Genomic DNA, 23648 nt, shown 5'->3' on the forward strand with positions numbered 1-23648 from the left:
TCATAAAATCAGACCACACCACAGTAAAGTTATCTTTCTTAGTCTGAGCTCAGCTTGTTTGTTAATTTAATTTTTTTAGTAACACTGTATTCCATACCACTTGTTGGCAATTTGACACTGGCGAGAACTTTCCAGTGACTAACTCTAACAGCCCTTGCAGCTTGTAACAGATGTCCAACTTTTTTCTAAGCTAAAAAAACCCAAATGTTGTAACCTTTCCTCATAGGACAGTCGTTCCACCCCATGTTCATTTTGGTTGCCTTTTTCTGAACCTTTTCCAGCTCTGCAATGTCCTTTTTGAGGTGTGGTGACTAGAACTGTACACAGTATTCCAAATTTTCCTCCCTTTACATCTGCTTCATAGAATCATAAAATTGTAGAGTTGGAGTGGACCCAAAGTGTCATCTAGTCCAACCCCATTGTCCCTTTAGTTGGTAGGACTGTCAGGGGAGCACTGTTACCCTGTCAGACCTCTGATGCCTAAAGAGATTTCCCAGCTAGTTAGGTACCAATGAGAAAAGTTTTAAAAACAAATCCTGAGCCATTAAGAAGCAATTTCTCTGATGAAGGAATGGCTGGCTGGACAGTAGCCTAATAGCATTTTCAGGTGTGCAGTTAAAGCAGCGTTTCTCAACCGCTGTTCCACGGCACACTAGTGTGCCGCAAGACGCTGGCTGGTGTGCCGCGACGTGCGGTGACGAGAAGGGCGATTTGCATTGTCACGTGCCTAGCGGCCGCCAATAGACAACGCTCACCCGCGGGAAAGCAATATTTCTCCTCCTCTTTCCCAAAGCTCAGTGCAAACGACTGGAGGGTGGTTTTAGACAAACTTAAAGAAGCTGGCTGGATGAGCTCAACCTGAAACTTGCTGAGCAAAGGATTGTGCTGGCAGAGAAATCAGTGGCTTGTGAAGCCTTATTACAGGAGATTGCAACCAACACAGCAATTGGCAAGTGTTTCTTACAGTCATAATTATATAGTCAATATAGGGCGGCACAGAGTTAAAAATTTTAACTTTTTTAATGGTGGTGTGCCTCGTGATTTTTTTCACGGAACAAGTGTGCCGTGGCCCAAAAAAGGTTGAGAAACACTGAGTTAAAGCACCTTAAAAAGTACTGTGTGACCTCCAACAGTCCCTCAAGCAGACTAGAAAGATCTCAAGTCTATCCGAGGAACAATAATATTGTTACATGCCATCCCAATCTCTGAGAAGTGAGAAACTCCAGGGATTCCTGTGCTTCCCCAGGGTTCAGTTTCCTTGGAATGAAGCTCAGTGGAGACTATGGTGTCTTTAAGATATATGGTTTTATTTAAGGTAAAGGTAAAGGGACCCCTGACCATTAGGTCCAGTCATGACCGACTCTGGGGTTGCGGCGCTCATCTCGCGTTATTAGCTGAGGGAGCCAGCATACAGCTTCCAGGTCATGTGGCCAGCATAACAAAACTGCTTCTGGCGAACCAGAGCAGCACATGAAAATGCTGTTTACCTTCCCGCTATAGCGGTACCTATTTATCTACTTGCACTTTGACGTGCTTTCGAACTGCTAGGTTGGCAGGAGCTGGGACCGAGCAACGGGAGCTCACCCCATCGTGGGGATTCAAACCGCCAACCTTCTGATCAGCAAGCCCTAGCCCAGGCATCCCCGAACTGCGGCCCTCCAGATGTTTTGGCCTACAACTCGCATGATCCCAAGCTAACAGGACCAGTGGCCGGGGAAGATGGGAATTGTAGTCCAAAACATCTGGAAGGCCGAAGTTTGGGTTCAGTAGCCCCACAAGATCTCATGAGAATCACCCAGAGCCCAGTAAGCATGTCAGAGAGCTTAAAATCTCTATGTTTTGCTTGTGGGCAAGGCCTCCTTGGCTCACAACCAACTCTGGAAAGGTAAGGATGGTCACTTGGGGATAGTTCCAAGAGAATGGTTCGAGTATGCAACTTTTTGTGTACTTCAGATCGTAGCCACCGTGCAATACTGTATTAGACAAAATTGTATAAAAACAAATCTGTTATACAAAAAAAAAATACAAAATGTGTGCACATCACCACGCAAACTTTTTGCATGCTAACAGATGAATGCGAGAAACTAAACTCAAGACTGGAAAACTGAGGAAGGGAGAGAAGTCAGAATTTATGTGTCTTAGTCTGCTACTCTGACCACTATGCCAGAAGGGTAGCATGGTCAATTGGGTGCTCTGGATGAGGTTGTACTCTATCAAAAGCTGCTGAGAGATCAAGAAAGAATCACAAGGCCACCCTCCTCTTGTCTTTCTCTCAATAAAGGACATCCAAAGCCAATTCAGTTCCATAACTGCACATAAACCCTAACTGAGTTGTCCTAAATGGATCAGGACAATCAGTGTTTCATCCAAGTGTTTTGCAACATGGCGATCATCTGCATCACTTTCCCAAGAAAGAGGGTCTTGGTGACCAGACAGTAGTTGTCAGAAACTGATGCATCCACCAAGACAGGCTTCTTTAGGTGTGGTCAAGTCACTGCTTCCTTCCATAAAGTTGCAACCGCTCCTTCCCACAAGGATTCACTGCCACACCCTGGTTCCACCCGGACATATCCCCTCAGCAGACTTCAATCATCCAAGAGGGAAAGGCACTGAGAGAACACATGGGTAGTCACTTCGTTACAAGCAACTTGCCCAATGCCATCAAGATGCATCAACTGAAACTGATCAACTTTGCCATCAAAGTGCCTTGGAAACAAATCACAATGGGATTCTGAAGGTTCTAAAATTCCATTGCCTGGAACATAGGAGCCAACTCCTAGGGGCCGAGATCCCTTTGGCCCCAAATAAAATATTTGAGGGGGCCTGCCCCCCCCCAAAGTTGATGGGCATTGCCATTCAAATGGTGTATGTGCACTGAGTCATGGGATAAGTTATGTGGGGTGTGGTTTACCTGTCCCCCCCCTGTTTTATGCAAGTTGGCACCCCTGACCTGAAGGGAAAGCCAATCGATCCAGGACATAAGAACACAAGAAGAACTTGCTGGATCAGGCCAGCAACCCACATAGTCCAGCATCCTGTTCTTACTGATGACTGTGAGAAACCCGCAAGCTGGACCTGAGCACAACAGCTCTCTCCCCTCCTGTGGCTTCCAGCAATTGGTATTCAGAAGCAACAATGCTTCCGGCCATGGAGGCAGACTACATCCATCATGGCTAGTAGATAGCCTTATCCACTATGAATTCATCCAATCCTCTTTTAGACCCATCCAAGTTGGTGGCCATCATTGTCTCCTGCAGTAGCAAGTTCCACAGTATGTCTAAGCACTACATAAAGAAGTTCTTCCTTTTGTCTGTCCTGAATCGTCCAACATTCTAACTTCCTGTGTTATGGGAAAGGGAGAAAAACTTTTCTGTAGCCAGTTTCTCCACGCTATGCTTAATTTTATAAACACCTATCATGTGAAAGAAACACATTTGATGATGCAATGGATGCAAATGAGTGGGCCTCCTCTTCAGCATGCTTAGTATTCCTGCATGTGTACATGTAGAATTAGACATAATTCTTCAGTGCAAAAGTCACATGGGCTTTGAATTACACTGTTTGGTTACTAAAAGGCTCCATTTAGCTGCAAACCAATATGTTCTCGTTATTAGAGCAAGCACTTAGGCTCCATGGTTGCTCAGGAGATACATTTGTTTCAAAATGGGGAAACTGATTCAAATCTATGATTTAAATTTGCATTTTCTTTGTCATTTAAATCATGGTTTAAACAGATGATTTAAATCACCTTTATTTAAATCAATCCATTTTGGTTTGCACTGATGGAGAAATGAATTAGAAGCATCTTCAGTATAGGCCAAGTTCAGCATCACCATGGCTTCATGTTAGAATAATCAAATTAGCCTTCTACATTCCCTTCTCCCCTCCTACTTCTTTACACACAGAAAGCAGTTTCCTGTGACATCCAGTAGCGTAGGAAGATAGGGGCGGTGGGGGCGTGCCGCCCTGGGCAGCGCGATCCCAGGGGCGCCATCGCAGCTGCACGCCACGCCCCCAAAACACATGCCACATTCCTGGGGGGCAGCGCGCCTGCTCTCCACCCCTGGTGGCAGAGCATGAAGCTCCGCCACTGGTGACATCTGAACTATCATTTGTTCAAAGTATGATACTTTTATGTCCTGGTTAGTTAACTAAATGTAGTTAGAACAAACCCCAGTTTTCCAAGCTCTAACATCACAGGAAACTGGTTAGCTCAAAAGTTGTTTTCAATCTTTTCTTTACACTTGTGGGGGGTATTGTGCTAGCAAGGATTGCCATGTTCTCTCATTTACAGAGACTGTCTGGTTCAAAGAGACCCTTAACAGTAGACATGGGTGGCACATAGATCACCTGGTCACAGCCATCCTGACTATGGCAATATTCTAGTTGTATATAAAGCATTAGGGACCCAGGTGGCGCTGTGGGTTAAACCACTGATCCTAGGGTTTGCTGATCAGAAGGTCGGCGGTTCGAATCCCTGTGACGGGGTGAGCTCCCGTTGCTTGGTCCCAACTCCTGCCAACCTAGCAGTTCGAAAGCACGTCAAAGTGCAAGTAGATAAATAGGAACCGCTACAGCAGGAAGGTAAACGGCATTTCCGTGTGCTGCTCTGGTTTGCCAGAAGCGGCTTTGTCATGCTGGCCACATGACCTGGAAGCTATACGCCGGCTCCCTCGGCCAATAATGTGAGATGAGCGCGCAACCCCAGAATCGGTCACGACTGGACCTAATGGTCACGGGTCCCTTTACCTTTACCTTTATATAAAGCATTACAATTATTTCCAAGTTTTTGACCATACATATAAATAAGCAGTTTTATATCAGCTTGTGTCCTCTTTTTTTAGTGATGCCGTTTCTCTTTTTTGTTAGGGAGAACAGAGCCACCTCAGGGCAAATCCAAGGCTCACTCCCGTAATGGTTTAGCGCTACATCAGAGCCAGTGATATAGCACAGCAGTCATGAAATAATGCTTTCCAAGCTTTGAGGCTGAATATTATCCATGGGGTGCCTACATGTTTATTTAAAAATGGGCTAAAGTATTGCCAACAATAAAATTTTGTTCACAGTGGGAGTACTGTTGACTGTAAAAAAAACAACAACAACAAAACCCTTTCCCTGGGTGCCTCCCCTGACATGCTTTTTTTTATATATATAAAAAAGCATTTTGTCTGCAGTTCTTCACTGCCAGAATGATCCATTTGCCACAAGCATATGAATGTTTGGCAACATTTCCCCAGAACCAGGGCAAGTACCCACTTCTAGGGCCAAAGTCAAGCGCTGTCCAGTTGCCTTGGGAGAATGGTGTGTCCGCACATGATCTAGGATGTATTTCCTGTCCCACGAAATGAGCAAACATCATCCAGTTCAGTGGCACCCTCCACAGTAAGGCTGTGAGGTTGCAGAGGTTGCAGAGGCTGTTTTAATTAAGCCTTGTGCAAAAGTTTTAATTTGATTTCAATAGATCACACTGCATTTTTGAATATTGAGATTCAATGCAGGAAAAAGCCTCCAAGTGACTGTAGCAGGCGGTGTTTCCAGCAACTGTTGCAGTCACCTACCTAGAACCCCATCTCATAGAATAAAAAAATTGAACCAAATCACAGAATTGTAGAGTTGGAAGGGACACAAAGAATAATCTAGTCCAACCTCCTGGGATGCAGGAATCTCACTGCTACAACCTGTGCATACCAACTCACCCTCTCTAGAAGCACTGATTACTTCATGGGATGCCAGTAGGTTTGCCACTAGAGCCTTTGGGCCCAGACCCACACACATTTTCAACACCCACCACTGCTTTCCACATATGCCATCTTGTTTTTTGAGTTACAGGTTTTGCTCCATCGTACCCTTAACAACTTGATCACCATATTCCTGAGAAACCACCGTCTGTTGTTCTTAGCCGATCACGATTGGCCAGGATATCTACGTGCACTCCATGTCCAGACAGCAAGGGCACTTGGAAACATACTGTTGGTGGCTGCCTACCAGCTGTAGGACTCTCTCTTGCAAAGGGACTTGCCAAGATATAAGAACCTAAAAAGAGTCCATCCGGCCAAGAACCCTCTTTACTACAGTGACCAGCAAGAGGCAGGGATGTGAAGGTCAACAATCTGCTCTTGTTCCCCAGGAACTGGTTTCCAGAGGGATGATACCCCTAAACTTGGTTGTACTTAGCTACCATGAGGAACAGCACCTCCTCCTCTCCTTGATTCTGGTTAATCCCTTTCCAAAGCCATCACCACCACTTGCGCTGCAAATTTCTGTGCATCCATTATTCATTGTGGGATGCCTTCCATTTTCTTTGTCCTGAATCAGGAGGCCAATCAGTTCCACTGGGGGCGGGGGGATCCCTCAGTTCTGATGAGAGGAAATTCTCTCTGTCCACTTTCTTCAGAAAAATGCAAGCTTTTTGTAAACCTCAACCATATCCCTGCCCCCCATTTCTTCCTGTCTTGGGTGCTAAACCATGCCTTATGTTCATTTTAGAGCTTGTTGTGTTACTCTCCCCCCCCCTTTCTCTCTCTTTCTCTCTTTTAAAAAAAGCAACTGCAGGAAGGTCTGATCAGGATCAGGACCATGGGGCAGGGTAGTTAATCCTTGCCCCATGCCCTCATACTGACCCAAATCTACCGTGTTTCTCATATTATAAGACATGTCTTATATTTATTTTTTCCTCAAAAAACCACACTATGGCTTATTTTCAAGGGATGTCTTATTTTTTTCCTCCTCCTCCTGCCGTGGCCGGCATTGCTGCTGCGCCTATGTCTTATTTTCGGGGTATGGCTTATATTCCTTGAATGCTTAAAAATCCTGCTATGGCTTATTTTATGGGAATGTCTTAAAATATGAGAAACAGGGTAGCCCCCTACCTGAAGCTGCTGTTCAGCAGAGGAGGAACAACCACTGGTGACAAATAATAGCATTGGGGGAGGGGTTGCAATCTTCAACAGCTCCCCCTACACATCCTAATTCTTCCCAAATCCTACCCTGCTAAGAGCAGTCCTGGATCTCCCTCCTTGCACGACCAAGTGGAGGGAGCAGCAGAGAGGGAGACCCTTTCCTGTGTGTGGCTGGTAGCCTGTTAATTCTAAGGATACCCATCTGCACTGTATTTGTGGCCCTATCCTGAAAGCTCAAGTGGGTGATTTGGCTGGTCTTTGGGAAAGAGGAAGGGCCATAGTTCAGTTGTTAGAGCATTTGCCTTGCAAGCAGAAGGTCCCAGATTCAAGTTACAGGTAGGTAGCCGTGTTGGTCTGAGTCGAAGCAAAATAGAAAAAAATTCCTTCAGTAGCACCTTAAAGACCAACTAAGTTTTTATTTTGGTATGAGCTTTCGTGTGCATGCATGCACACGAAAGTTCATACCAAAATAAAAACTTTGTTGGTCTTTAAGGTGCTACTGAAGGAATTTTTTTCTATTTTGTCCCAGGTTCAGTCCCTGATGGCATCTCCAGATCGGATTGGGAAAGGCTCATTGCATGAAATTCTGGAGAGCCACTGCTGCCTCTCATTCAGTATGAAGCAGCTTCCTATGCTGATGTGATCTGGGATATTATTTTAACAGAACACCCTGCATTTTAACTTTTCAAGCCCATGACTAAGTTTCCATGTGATTAAAAAGCCTCCAGGTGACTACAGCAAGTGGCATTTGGAGCCCTATCTCATAAAATTGCAGAGTTAGAAGGGATCTGAAGGGTCATCTAATCCAGTCCCCTGCAATGCAGGAATGCCATCTGTTCCTACCTACTCAACCTACCGTACCTCTCACCAGAAACACTTGCAGCAGGCAAGCAAACCAGCAACTTGGCCATTTGCTGTCACAGTCTTTGGACTCAGAGCCACACTAAACCCCCTACATACAACTTGAAACCCTCACTGCTGCTTCACATGTGCATTATCTTGTTTGAGGAGTTACAGGTTTTTTCCAAGCTGACCCTTAGCAACTTGACCACCCTACAAGGACATGTCATTTTAGGGGATGAAACTTTTTGTAAACTTCTTAAAAATATGTTTTGGGGTGAGAAGAATTCAAATCTATTTTTGTGACTGGACAATATTTTGCTTGATCAGTCTACATTTGATCAAAAAGCAGCACATGAACTGCTCTCAGGAAATCAAAGAATTTTAATTTTACCTTCTGAAAATGTCAGGTAATGTTAAAAAAAAAGCTTACTTTCTCGGCATAAAACATATCCTACTAGGCATACAACATAACCTTGTAATCATAAAACAACATTAGAAAGTAATGACATCAGTTAATAATAAATTTAAGTAACAAGTTTTATCAGATCTTGCTTTCATTTGTTATTTGACATCATCCGCCAACTTGTTTCTTGACCTCATGTTTTTCCTGTATATACACCCTGCCTGCTGCCACTGTTAGTTGTTCCACACACCTTTGTATAAACTGGGCATGACAGAGCCACCATGGAAGTTGCATGGATTCGTCAATGAACTTCTTTACTTCCACTGTAAAGACCCCATCAGACTTCCCTGTCAGACCAGTCTTTCAGCTCCAACTGGGATGAAGCGCTGGGGTTGATGGAAGCTGTCTTCATCAGATGTACAGAAAGATATTTCAGAGTGTCATCATCTCCCCCCTCAAGTCAACAATCTTTTGAACACCAGCTCTCCTCACTGTCATCTGAGCACAAGAGTGTCTGGATTATCATCTTCCTGAATGCATACCATGCTGAGCGTTGGATCGGTGGCAAAACTATAATCTATAATCCACTACAGTCATACCTCGGGTTACAGACGCTTCAGGTTGCGTATTTTCGGGTTACGCACCGTGCGAACCCAGAAGTACCCAAATGGGTTACTTCCAGGTTTTGGCGCATGCGCAGAAGTACTAAATTGTGCTATGTGCAGAAGTGCCGAATCATGACCCGCGCGTGTGCAGACGCGGTGCTGCAAGTTGCGAATGCTGCGGGTTGCGAACGTGCCTCCCGCACGGATCACGTTCGCAACCCAAGCATCCACTGTATAACCTTTCTTTGCAGCCTTACTGCAGCTGAAACAAGATGTGGCGTGGACCTTCCACCCAAGAGCATTTTACTTTGATGTTGAACCAGCAGGGGTAGTACACACAAATGATGTATTCCTCTATCAGTCTTAAGTTGTGGAGGGTTTTGCCTCCCAGGGCCATGTTTTGAAACCTGCATGCAACAAAGCCTCCTCACTATTGTTAACTACCTTAAATGACCCCCTGGACCAATTTCAAGAAGGGCCAGATCCATTGGAAGTTTTCCTGTCCTTAAGGCCTGACACCTCTGGCTTCTCCCCCTACCTCTAATTCTAGACTTAACTGTCTTGCTATGGATGAACATTTGCTGCTGGTTGACAGGGTTGGGAAACAATTTTACTTGCAATTGCGACTGGGCTTTGCAGCATGGGGTTTTCTGCTTCCTCATAGCAACACTGCTATTCTGCTTATACAGTTGTATAATTTGATCCTAAATGTATTTTCATGACTTCTTTTGGATCTCTGGGTGGAGAAGGCATTGGGCCAGGTCCACATCAGGCATCACTCAAAGCGGGATTCCCTTAAATAATATTGTGGATGTGGATCTTATGACCATAGCTCACAGGGTCGGCATGCCTGATGCACACCGTGATCACAGGATAAGGACTTAAGAAGAGCCCTACTGAACCAGGTCAAGGACCTATCCAGTCCAGCATCCTGTTCTTACATTGGCCACCCAAATGCCAGCTCAGTCTACCCAGCCAGTGGATCTCCACTGTCCCTGGACCCAATGAGCTCTCCCAATAAAGTCATGGCTTTTATGACTCCACCTTGACCCATTTGTAGTTCTTTCTCCTGGAAAACTACCCTGGGCTGTAAGGACTCCTAAACCAAAATTCTCAAAGGCTTTACCATTTTGCCCACACATAGGAGATTCTTCAGACTCTAGCTGGCTCTGGTTCCCCTTTTCCTAACATTACAATATCCATTAGAGATGGGACTGCCAGAAGTGTACATAATGTTGTACAAATGTACACTTACACAGGAATAACCAGATGCGCAAATATAGGGTGGGGGACACTTGGCTTGCAAAATGGTTCTCAGGGCCTTAGATCATAAGCATAACATGGGTCAACTGTGTGATGCAGCAGCCAAAAAGGTTAATGTGATTTTGGGCTTCATGAACAGAATTCTAGATCCAGATCAAGGAAAGTCATAGTACTGCTCTGTGTTGCCTGGGTCAGATTCCACCTACAGTCCTGTGTCCAATTCTAGGCACGCCTGTTGATGGAGGAAAGTAGAAGCCATGCAGAAGAGAGCAACCAAGATGATTAAGAGTCTGAAAACCATGTTTTATGAGGGACGGTTGAGGACGTTGGGTATATTTATCTTGGAAAAGAGGAGAGTGGAGGGAGATAGGATAACCATCTTCAGATGTCTGAAGGGCTTTCTCGTGGAAAATGGAACAAGCTTGTTTTATCCTGCTCTGGAGAGTAGAACCCAAACAAATGGATTCAAGTTACAAGAATGCAGATTCTGACTAAACATCAGGAGGAACTTTCTGAGAGTAAGAGCCATTAGCGAGTGGAAAGAAATCCCTCAGAAGATGGTGGACTCCCATTTGGATGTAGTTAGCGCTGTGGTTAAACCACAGAGCCTAGGGCTTGCCGATCAGAAGGTCGGCGGTTCTAATCCCTGTGACGGGGTGAGCTCCCATTGCTTGGTCCCAGCTCCTGCCAACCTAGCAGTTCGAAAGCACATCAAAATGCAAGTAGATAAATAGGAACTGCTACAGCGGGAAGGTAAACGGCGTTTCCATGTGCTGCTCTGGTTTACCAGAAGCGGCTTTGTCATGCTGGCCACATGACCTGGAAGCTATACGCCGGCTCCCTCGGCCAATAATGCGAGATGAGCGCGCAACCCCAGAGTTGGTCACGACTGGACCTAATGGTCAGGGGTCCCTTTACCTTTACCTTTAAGCAGAGGTTGGATGGCCCTCTGTCAGGGATTCTTTAGCTGCTAATTTTGCATGGAGGGGCTAGGATAGGATTCAGCGAAATACAATAACACCATCTGTTGGTGTGAGGAAATTATATAAATACTGTGTATGTGATTTATAAATAGCAGATTTATATAATGCCATTGATTTATATTTACTCTGTTTCCTAATCCATCCCTAGTATGCCCTTTTCACTGTTGCTGCACACTAAGTTGACATTTTCAACAAGCTATCAAACATGACCCCCAAATATTTCTTTCCCTAGTTAGTCACTCACTGCTAGTTCTGATTCTATCAGTACATGTGAAATTAGAAAATGTTTGCTCCAGTGCTCATCACTTTACACTTATTTACATTGAAACCCATTTGACACTTTGCAACCACCTACTTGAGCAGTGGCAGACCTTGGGGTCTCAAATATCAGCAGCACCCTGTACGACACCAGAATTCAGCACACACACACACCGCCTCTACACCATAGTTGTGGCACCCCTGAGGGTCTACACCATGGGTAGGCAAACTAAGGCCCAGGGGCCAAGGCCAGCCCAATCACCTTCTAAATCCGACCCGCAGACGGTCCAGAAATCAGCATGTTTTTACATCAGTATAATGTGTGCTTTTATTTAAAATGCATCTCTGGGTTATTTGTGGGGCATAGGAATTCGTTCATTCCCCCCCCCCCCAACATGGTCTGAGGGACGGTGGACCGGCCCCCTGCTGAAAAAGTTTGCTGACCCCTGGTCTACACTCAGTGCAGCCAAACCAGTCACACTCCCCTAAATCCACCCCTGACTTGAGAGAGACTTTTAGATCTCTTTGCACTTTGCATGGATGAATAATGGTGAATGCTACACTTGACCATCACACTGAATAACTCTGATTGTCACTCAGCCTTCCCCAATTTCTATCAACTCCAGCCAATATGACCAATGGCCAAGCATACTGAAAGTTTAGCCCAAAGGCTAAACTGGAAGGCACTGGGTTTGGAAAGACTGCTTTAGATTATTTGTGAAAACATTAAAGTATGCTAGTCCCAATTAGAATTATATCCCTCTTTTATGAAAACTGCCCCATTTACCGTATATTCCGGCGTATAAGACGACTGGGCGTATAAGACGACCCCCAACTTTTATTTTATATCTTAGATATAAGATACATTTATTTATATCTTAGACCTTATAATTCTCATAACACTTATAAAGCCCCTTCAGTTATAATCACACATTTATTTGAAGGCACTATTTCACAACCTTCCTAATCTGTCAAAAGCAGGACAAAGTGGTGTGTTTTCAGCATTTGCTAGAAGCTGTATAGGGACCCAGGTGGCGCTGTGGTTAAACCACTGAGCCTAGGGCTTGCTGATCAGAAGGTCGGCGGTTCGAATCCCTGTGATGGGGTGAGCTCCCGTTGCTTGGTCCCAGCTCCTGCCAACCTAGCAGTTCGAAAGCACATCAAAATGCAAGTAGATAAATAGGAACCGCTACAGTGGGAAGGTAAACGGCGTTTCCATGTGCTGCTCTGGTTTGCCAGAAGCGGCTTTGTCATGCTGGCCACATGACCTGGAAGCTATACGCCGGCTCCCTCGGCCAATAATGCGAGATGAGCGCGCAACCCCAGAGTCGGTCACGACTGGACCTAATGGTCAGGGGTCCCTTTACCTTTTTAGAAGCTGTATAGAAAAAGCACGAGACACACCTCTGTGGGGAGATATTTCCAAAGCTATGGGCCACCACAGAGAAGGCCCTCTACCTCCCCCCACCAAGCCTCTGTGGGTGCAGGGACTCCCAAGATGGCTCCCTCTGCCAAACTCATAAGGTATATTGTGGCACTAAGGCCTTAGCTCACTAGTCATACCGTAGTACAGCTAAGGAACAATATCCTGAATGGACAAGGAAACAAACTTCAGTAATTCTCTGTGTCCAAAATATTTATTATTATTTTAAAAAACACCATCAGAGATGTTTACAAAGAGAATACAAAATAAGATTATCAGTAAAAAGCAGCACTTTAAAACATTCAGAAGATAAAATCATCCATACTGTAAACTAAAAACAGATTAAAACATACATGGACATTCTAAATGAATGGACAGGCTTGCCTAAACGAAAATGTTTTTAACAGGCACCAAAAAGAGTGCAGTGAAGAAACCTGCCTGATATCAACAGTCAGGAAGTTCCAAAGTGTTGGTGCTACGACATTATATGATCACATTCTTACACATGTGAGGCAGGTATGTGGCACCTGTCAATTCTACCAATCGAAGCAGTTGAGTGGGCACACATAGAGTAAGCTGATCTCATAGGTAAAATGGTCCCAAGTAAACTGGAAAGGGCTTTACATGCTATTAGTTACACCTTGAACGTGGCCTGGCAGTAGATCAGCAGCCAATGAAGACCTCTGAGCACAGGTGCTATATGCTGACAAGTCCTATCAGCAATCGTGTTGCAAAATTCTGCACGAACTGCAGCTTCTGGATGAAGTGCAAGGGAAACCCGACAGATAGAATTTGCATGACTACTTAGTAGTACAGTGGTACCTCAGTTTACAAACTTAATCAGTTCTGGAAGTCCATTCTTAAACCGAGGTGCACTTTCCCTAATGAGGCCACCCACCGCCGGTGCCCTTCCACCATTCGGATTCCGTTTGTAGACCGAGGTAAAGTTCGCAAACTGGGACACTACTTCCGGTTTTGAGGAGTTTGTAAACTGAATCATTCGTAAACAGGACTGTTCTTAAACCGAGGTACGACTGTACCGTGTTTCTCGCATTTTAAGACGTGCCTATAAAATAAGCCATGGCACGATTTTCATGCGTTGAAAAAATATAAGACATACCCCGAAAATAAGCCGTAGTGCTAAGTGCAGTTCTGGAGGGCCTCGCCAAAACACCCAGCAGCGCGCGCCGCGTGGAGCCCCAAGGCAGCGGGACCCAGAAAGTCCGCAGCGCCAACAAGGCACCCGGCAGCGCCGCACAGAGCACCCTGAGCCGCAGGAGGAGGAGGAGGATTCAAAGTGCTCCAGAGCACTGCTGGATCCCGCTGGCTTGGGGTGCTCCGCGTGGCGCTGCTGGGCGCTTTGTCGGTGCTTCAGCGGGGCGCGCTGCTGGGTCCCGCTGGCTTGGGACTCCACGTGGTGCGTGCTGCGGGCCCCGCTGGAGCGCCGACAAAGCGCCCAGCAGTGCCATGTGGAGCACCCCGAGCCAGCGGGACCCAGCAGTGCTCTGTAGCACTTTGAACCCTCCTGCTGCTGTGGCCCGGGGCGCTCTGTGCGGTGCTGCCGGGCGCTTTGTCGGCGCTTCAGCTGGGTCCCACTGGCTCGGGGCTCCACACGGCACGCGCTGCGGACGTTGCTGAGTCCAGCTGCCTTGGGGCTCTACGCGGCGCGCGCTGCTGGGCATTGCTGGGTCCCGCTGGCTCGGGGCTCCACGCGGCGCGCGCTGCTGGCCGCTTTGTTGGCGCTTGAGCAGCAGCAGCAACTTACCGGTTAGTAAATAAAATAAAATAAGACACCCCCCGAAAAGAAGCCATAGGCTTATTTTCTTGAGTAAAATAAATATAAGACGGTGTCTTAAAATGTGAGAAACACGGTATCAGTGTACTGGAAGAAGCAAAGATCACCAGTGTTGAAGCAATGATTCACTGAACTTTGTTGGACTGGTCATGTTGTGCGGATGCCTGATGATCATCTTCCAAAGCAACTACTCTATTCCAAACTTTAAAATGGAAAGCGTAATGCTGGTGGTCAACAAAATAGGTTTAAAGACTGTCTCAAGGCAAATCTAAAAACATGTAGTATAAACACTGACAACTGGGAAACACTGGCCTGCGAGCGCTCCAGTTGGAGAACAGCCTTTAACAAAGGTGTCATGGGCTTTGAAGAAACTCGATCTCAAGGGAGAAATGTGCTAAGAGGAAGGCACGCTTGGCAAATCCACACCGTGATCAACTCCCACCTGGAAACCAATGTCCCCACTGTGGAACGACGTGTGGATCCAGAATTGGCCTCCACAGTCACTTACGGACCCATTGTTATAACCGTGTTTATGGAAGACAATCTTACTCGGCTACAAGTGATCGCCAAAGAAGAAGAAGAAGAGTGTCAGAAAGTTCTTCCTGATGTTTAGTCAGAATCTCCTTTCCATAGCTGCCAAGTTTTCCCTTTTCTTGCGAGGAAGCCTATTCAACATAAGGGAATTTCCCTTTAAAAAAAGGAGAACTTGGCAGCTATGCTCCTTTCTCGTAACTTGAATCCGTTGGTTTGGGTCCTACCCCCCACAGCAGGAAAAAAAACAAGCTTGCTCCATCTTCTATAGGGCAGCCCTTAAAATAAGGGCAATCCATTCCAGCCAAGCCAGGAATGCAAAGTTCTTCCTTTATTCTGGGTGCTCCTGAATTCAATAATCTTTGGAGTTTACTACTGCTCATGATCAGATGGATCTGGTGCATTATGTGCAAATTAACATGCTGTTTGATATATGGAGCTGATATAGAGACTCAGGGACTAATCTGTAAGTCTCCTGTGCAAATCCCACTTCTGCTCTTAACTCTTTCAGGCAGGCTTCTCTCTCCCTCTCTTAACCTCAGACACACACAACCTCTGTGTTGCAGAGATGTTAATGCTTGCCTACCTCACAGAGATGTTGTAAGGATGGCATTACGATAGCTCAGATTAAGCACTTTGAATGCTCTAAACCACTATATAAATGGTAAGCATTGTGTTATGTTATGGTCCATGGGGGTCACGAAGAGTCAGACACGACTAAACGACTAAACAACAAATGTTATGAGTCTGTGTGGTGGACTGGTTAGAGTGTCTAGGACATGAGATAAACCAGGGTTCAAATCCATAATTAGCCATGAAGCGCCTTGGATGTGGCCTTGGATGCCAGTCACTTCATCTCAGCACAACCTACCTCACCGGGTTGTTCTGAGGACAAAATGGGAAGGAGGAGAACTATGTATACCATCTTGAGCTGCTTGGGGGGCAAAGTGCTGTATAAATAAATGCAAGAAATCAAACCAATTGCAACAAGTGTTTTTATCATTCGAGGAGTTAGTTTACAGACACCAAGATGATCCAGCATGTAGAGTGTTGCCCATTGCCAGAATGCTTTGCCTCAGATGTGGACATCATTGCTACAGAAGATCCCAGGAAAGAATGTTCCTGGTTGCTGCCCAGCAATTGCTTCAGAGAAACCCTTGAAATTCTATATGACGACGATTAGGCTATCAAAATGAAGACAGTCAGAAGAGAAGATATTTTGTGCACTGGGATTTATGGCTGCTGGGTTGTGGGAACACACTGTGCACTATAGGAAATGGCAAAGAAGGAAGGTATTGTTTGCTGACTGGCCTGTCAGATGTTAAAAAGCATATTCTGCGTTATCACATGCAGCTTGACATGCATGGCCTTTTAAATGACAAGGCTATTTAAAGTTTATTGCAGGGCATCTCAGGTGAATGATACTGTTTGTTTCACATTCTTTGTGGCCCCCAGAAATAAACGCTTCTTTGTGTGCAAGTGGGACACTTGTGTACAGAAATGTGCGTACATGTACGCATCTTCAAAACATTATTGCTAAAGACTTTAAACCAGTGTGGTTCCCCATCTTTTCTGCCACCCTCTTGGTTCCATAAACTCATGCCCAGCATTCCCTAATCTATCCCATAAAAAGTATTATTTAGAAGAACAGTTTGCATGACCCACTAAGGAAGATTATAACGCAATAAAATTCAAAACAGTTAATTGCACATTTATTATTATTAATTGCATATTAAAAGCAAAAATAAATACATGTTTTGATCTAATCTTGTAGTAAAAAAAAATGCAGCAAAGAATATTGCATGAAAAATATTTTTACACATAAGGATGAAGGAGATTTATTGCATAAAATATTTATATATAACTACTTTCCAGACATGTCACATCCTTCACCTACCACAGATGTACAGTAACTCATTTATAAGGAAATAAATTATTACCAATAATTGACTATGTTGTGACACCTTAGAATTGTAAATGCAAACAAACACGACCAAAGAAGATAGCTCTGAAAGTGATAAAAGCAGCAAAGCTTTAAAAATGAAGCGAGGAAGGTGTTTCGCTCTAGTCAATCATAAATACAAGATCAGCATGCTCAGAGGGGTCTACCTCGTGCTCTGCTGCTGCTTCCTTGCTTCTTAGTGGGGACACTAATTCCACTCCTCTGGGGATGCTACCACCCATTTTGGGAACCACTGTTCCAAATGTACATTGGAGCTTAGAATTGTAGAGTTGGAAGGGACCCCAAGGATCATTTAATCCAACCCTGTGCAATGCAAGAATCTCAACTGCAGGTGCTTAAATTGAGCAGCTGAAGTTATGAAATAAAATACTTCAATGTGCATATAAAGAAAGTTGGCTAAAGAGTTGGCAGAAGAAGTTTAAATCTAGAATGAGGAGAACTACAGCTACAAAGGCAATAGCTAGTGAAATTATGCTCTGTGTGTGTGGGCTTTTGGGCTTTGGATGTGCTTGTAACTTATTTCAGTCTAGGTAAACGTCAAATGGCATAATCCTCAGCCACCTTTCTGCTTGAGCAAAGCAAAGTTTGCAGCTTGCTTAGCCAGGACCTATTGGAGGATTCTTGACATAAGGTGGCCTGCTCAGTTCGTTGAATAAGATTCACACATATGTTGAAGCCTGGAGAAATCTGCTCAAAATAGTCTATTATGTGTATTGTGTGTCTTGCTGGGTTCTGCAATATAAATAGAAAATTAACATGTGTAATACTAATAATAGTAGATGCAGCTAACAGAACTGTGTGCTTCAAGCTGCTTAACCAGCTATCCTTCATCTGAATTCTTTCTCTCCTACCAGATTACCTATGTGAATCTGTGTATACATGTATATAGGACTGGCCCACACATGAGGCAATCACCCCAGGCAGCAGGATCTAGAGCAGCAGCAGGTGCTGCCTCCAAGGGATTCATTGCCTGCTGCTGTTGCTGAGGTAGCAGCAAAGACTGTGGAATGTTCCTTGGAGGCAAGATCTGCCTCCTCCTTGACAGCAGCTGCCTCTACAGCTGACTTTTGGTGAATAAGAGGCACTGCTAGTCTCCTCCCGCCCTAGGGAAGAAATTGTGGGGACTGCCTTCTAGGGTCTTTTGTGCTCTGCACCTGCCTGGCATGATTCATAGCAGGCCCCTTCCCCACACACACAACCAGGAGTGCAAACTTGAACATAATCAGTCACAAAATGCAACACATGCACACCATTTGAATGGCAATGCCCATTAACTTTGGAGGGCCTGGCGCCCTCAAATATTTTACTGGGAGAACTGAATATACCTCAGCACCTAAGAGTTGACTCATATGCGCACAATGGCCTTTGATTCCCACTTCAACCATTGGGTATGGTTGATTTGATTTCTCCCCACTTTGTTCCCAATGTAGATCTTCACTGATCCTCTTTTCCCTGGCAAAGGTGCCAAAATATCATGAGCTAACCCTGTATGTATGTATGTATGTATGTGTCAAGGAGGGGGTCACTTTCCCAAGTCCTCCCTCCAAGCTTCTCATCAATCACACACAGGCACCGAACGGGTTACCAGGCTTTATTGGCTTCTTCTCTGGCACCAGATAAAGGACATCAAACAGCTAGTCTAAAACATGGCATCTCCCTCCCCCGGCAGGGTGGATTTGATTTAAATCAAATCGATTTAAATCACGAGTCAACAAGACTTGATTTAAATCACTTTTTAACAAAGAATCCTTATTGCTGGTATAATCTTAATGCTTACAAACAAATGAAGGTTTCATTTCTGGAATAATACATTTTCAGAGTAGTTTTCACAGTTATATCAAAAATTACTGATCTGGTTATACTATTAGAAATACATAGACCGATAATTATGAAATTATTGTGAGGTTTAATAAGTTAACTTTATATTTGGACAACTTTTCTGCTGTACTTCATTGGAAGGAGAATAATAATAATTTCCTTAATAACAATTTAAACAATTTATTTAACTAAAACAATAACATTATAGCATATCTATCCATGTTTGTTAACTGATGTGGTTAAACAATTTTCTTTTTTAAAAAAAACTTAGACTGAGTTTTAGCACACATTATAGGTTTTCTCCTCCAAGGAGAGAATATTGTGATAAATCTCAGGCTAGACACACAAATGTACAGTAATGGAATCTCAGAGAGGCTATATCTCCCAGCAGCCCTGTTTTTGGAGAGGCTGGCCTTTCCTTTTTCTAGGGGTGGGGGGAGAGAGATACAGTTGGTAGGTCTCGGCTGGAACAGGCTTGCAGAAAGAACAGGCTGAAGAGAAACAGGCTGGTGGAAAGCTGGAAAAGGGGAGCCAAGGATTGCAGCAGAGAACCTCAGGGATTCCTGCTGCAGGACTGAAGTTCCAGGTAGAGACTTTATTGTTTGGACAATGTCAAGCGAGCCCTGGGAAGAAGGGTCTGGAACCCGTGAACTCTTATTAGTTGTCTGGCAAGCACTTCAAAGTCTCGCCAAGGACTTACACCCCCATTACTATTTCCTCCTCCACCACAAACCCTTGGGATTTGCTTCTACATTCAGGTGCCTATTCTGTACAGTTAAGTGTTAGTGCAGTTGTTGGAACCCAGTAGGATTGGGAAGAGGTTGGCAGCCCTGAAGTGCCTTCAGCACTTGCCTCAAGTCTAGGTTGCACAGACATGCTACTGACTTACACAATTATTACACAAGGATCCCAAGACTTACAAAGTATTCTGCTTACAAGGTTGCACTTTCATTTTCACTGCTCCACACTTAGCTACTTGTGCAGATCTATTCCACTCCAAACAATCTATTCATTGAACCTCTTGGAACTTAGCATTTAAGAGGTAAGGGGTTGATTCTGTGTATATAAATTTGTAAAGGAACAATGGGATTAAGGTTTTTTCCTCAACTCTCTATGTTTATTTTATAACATTTTTCCTGTGAAAAAAGGCATGTTATCTCTGCAGACACAAATTCACACTTTTGAGAATGCAAAAACAAGCATCTGTGATAATATCTTCTTGTTAGAAAAACTGCCCCAATTAATCTTACAGAAACCTCTGGAAGAGCATGACATTGAATGGATTAATGGAATTCATTGAGCAAAAAAATTAAACATTGCATATAAAGCCTCATGCTACATAATTAAAAACAAATCCTTATTCTGGTGAGTGGGAGGTGCCGACATAGATGGTTCACTTGGTCTTTCTCCCTCCTCCCACAGAGCTTCCTCAGACTGCACCACATGCACTTGCGCTGTTCTCGAGATGCAACCTGCCCACCATTCTCTGCCTTGTAACAAGCTACAATCTTTCTTAAGATGTGGCTGTTTGCAAAAGGAACACAGGCCACTCTGAGACGAGACAAACTTTCCCGCCTAGGGGGTTTCCTGTTACGTATTATCAAAGTCACTGTTTTCCCACTCCTCCCCTTTGTAAGTTGACTTTCCAGAACTTTGCCGGCAATTCAGTTTCATGTTATTCACCAGTACCTCAGCATCTTTGGCAGTTTTAGGGTTCCAGTCCCTATTCACAGGGACAAGAAAAGAAATTTGTGCCCCACCCTTATCCACTTTCGAAAAGCTTGATGATAGGTCTCCGCTAACACAGTGAATTGTTGCAAAGCTAAAGTTTTAAAATTATCATAGTCATTAAAACTGGATGGTGACAGCTTTACCATTACATCTGCCAATTTACCAGTTAACAAGGAGCGCAGAATTCTCATCCAGCGGCTCATGGGAATAAGAAAGTCTTCACATGTAGCTTCAAAGAGTGCAAAATATGCGACTAAATCCTGTCCTTCAGTATATGGGGAATCCCCCCGATCTTTCTGGAGAGTAGTTTCTCTCACTCCAAACCAGGTCTTGACACCCGACCATATTCCTCCTTTACATCTCCACCCATCGCGTCCATTATCTAGCTGGCTCCCTTCCTGCTTCTCATCAAACAGACAAGCACACTCTCCTGCTATTTTCCCTACAATTGATGAACACTTTCCACCATCTAAACAGTCACTTACCATTCACACTCAAGGTGCTGAAGCTCCAAAACTCCTGTTGGAGTCCTCTGCTATGACACCATGTCAAGGAAGGGGTTGTTTTCCTGAGTCCTCCCTCCAAGTTACTAATCAATCACACGAAGGCACCAAACGGGTTACCAGCATAGCTGCCAAGTTCTCCCTTTTTTAAAGGGAAATTCCATTATGCTGAATAGGCTTCCTCGCCATAGCTGCCAAGTTATCCCATTTTTACAGGGATTTTCCCTTATGCTGAATAGGCTTTCTCGCGAGAAAAGGGAAAACTTGGCAGCTATGTTCCTCGCGAGAAAAGGGAAAACTTGGCAGCTATGGTTACCAGGCTTTATTGGCTTCTTCTCTGGCACCAGATACAGGAAATCAAACAGCAAGTCTAAAACATGGCATGTTATCTCCCTCCCCCAGCAGGTTAACTTGAATATTTGTAGGGGCTGGGGAGTACTGGCAACCAGCCAGGCCCATCATATGCTCCCACTTTCGGGACTAATTGTTACCACCTGCCTGAGAGGCTCCACCCAGCGATTCTTGCTCACAGGATCACTACTTCATGACAGTATGCATGTGTATGTCTGTATGTATCGAAATATAATCTTACAAATGGGCTGCTGGAGTTTAAATTATTAGCAGCATTGACAAGTTACTCTCATCTGGAGATACTGACAGTGCTTTCTTAGGAAAGAATAGTAGCAAGCTTTGCATTCAGCCTGACTTAGCATTTCTCAGATGCGCCTCTTTTCTTCCACAGGGTTCCGCAACTTGCATGTGGATGACCAAATGGCGATCATTCAGTACTCCTGGATGGGCCTGATGATTTTTGCAATGGGATGGAGATCATTCACCAACGTGAACTCTCGGATGCTCTACTTCGCCCCAGACTTGGTCTTCAATGAGTAAGTGCTATGAGGGAACAAGAAAAACTTTTCCCTACCCCACTTCCTCCATGCATCATTTTATAAACTTCTATCAGGCCTCCTCTTACTTGCCTTTTCCCTAAACTAAAAAGTCCCAAACACTGCGACCTTTCCTCACAAGGGAGCAACTTCATCCTCTTGATCATTTTGGTTGCCCTCTTCTGAACTTTTTTCAGCTCTACAATATCCTCTTTGAGGTGAGGCCACCTCAGATCCCATTACAAAACCAACAAAGACCTGATAGTTTTATGTTGTGAACTGTCCTGAGATTTATGGTGTAGGGTGGAATGGAAATTTAATAAAGAAAATGATAAATTAATAAAAGTTGACCAAACCCATCAGAATGCATTAATGAATCAAACTAAAAATAGCATTATTATTTTTTACACTTATTTGGTGGTGGGGTGCAGGGAGCAAGCCTTGTTCTGGGTCTCCAGGGATGTTTCTGAGCAAAATGACATTAATTCCTTCATTGGAGGTTTTTCAGTAGGGGTTAGGCTGCCATCTGTGTCAGCGATGCTTTAGTTGTGATTCCTGTGTAATTGGATTAGATGCTTGAGGTCCCTTCCAATTCTATGATTTTTGCGACTCCATCTTTCATTGCTCAATTGCCTCTGCCATTGCCCCCCACCCCCCGGTTCCATCTTTGGGATCTGCATGCTTGGGATATTCCCTTGTGGAATCTTCCAGCAGACCATGTGCCTTCATCTGTCATCCCATGAGCAGTCCTAGGACAGTACATGAAGCCCTTTGAGAGATAGATCGAGGCTTGTGCAAAGCCAGTCGTAAAAGTGGGTTATACCTTATAAACAGCATAGCTGATTGTGTACAGACTGCGACACCAATCCTGTGTGAATAATGCCAAGCAATTGATTTAGGAGACCATAAATCTTGACTTCTCCCTGCAACCAAACACTGAGAGTGGTGAGTACTTTCCCCAGAAGTCTACTTCTGCTACCTTCTCTGAAACACGAGATTCTGTATTTGGATTAGTGATACATACCTACGTACATAACTTTATTCGTATGTCACCTTCCCACAGTTAAAACCATGCTCAACGCAGCTTACAACATGAAAAAAACACATACTGCATATTCCTGCATATAAGACTACTTTTTAACCCAGGAAAATCTTCTCGAAAGTCAGTGGTCGTCTTATACGCCGGGTTGTATTTCTTATACGGCGAGTATATCCCAAACTCTATATTTTAACTGGAAAAGTTGGGGGTCGTCTTATACACCCAGTCGTCTTATATGCCGGAATATACGGCAATTACAAACATAGCAAAAGTAGTCGTAAACAATAAAAAGCGTCAGAAAGAATACCAATTGAAACAATTCCCACATAAATAATGACATCTGAAATAAAGATACAATAAAAGCAAACCCCTCCCCCAACAAAAAACATAAACAATACCCCAGCCCAATAGACTTCTCAGCATGGGGTTGCCCTCTATCTGAAGGAGCAAGAGTGTACTGTAGTTTGGGGGTACAGCTGCATACATCTCTGTCACTAAGAGGCCCAGGTGTCCTGTGTGACTAGGAGGGCCTTTTGCCAGTTTTCTCTGGTTTACACAGTACAGCTGAAGTCCATGCATTTGTAACCCCGGGGCTGGACTACTGCAATGTGCTCTATGTGGGGCTGCCCTTTGGCCTGGTTTGGAAGCTCCAGCTGGGGCAGAATGCTGCAGCCATATTGCTGATGGGAGCTTCAGGCTGAGGA

General features: G+C 44.5%; 1 protein-coding gene across 1 annotated transcript in view; it reads left to right on the forward strand.

Moving 5' to 3' along the window:
- Nucleotides 1-23648, forward strand: part of AR (androgen receptor) — a 217283-nt gene that overhangs the window by 188262 nt on the left and 5373 nt on the right. Inside the window, exon 5 of the mRNA XM_035113210.2 lies at nucleotides 21761-21905. Coding sequence (XP_034969101.1) covers nucleotides 21761-21905 — 145 coding nt within the window. The remainder of the gene's footprint in view (nucleotides 1-21760; nucleotides 21906-23648) is intronic.

This window comes from Zootoca vivipara, chromosome Z (genome assembly GCF_963506605.1).
Source record: "Zootoca vivipara chromosome Z, rZooViv1.1, whole genome shotgun sequence".
Taxonomy (NCBI): Eukaryota; Metazoa; Chordata; class Lepidosauria; order Squamata; family Lacertidae; genus Zootoca; species Zootoca vivipara.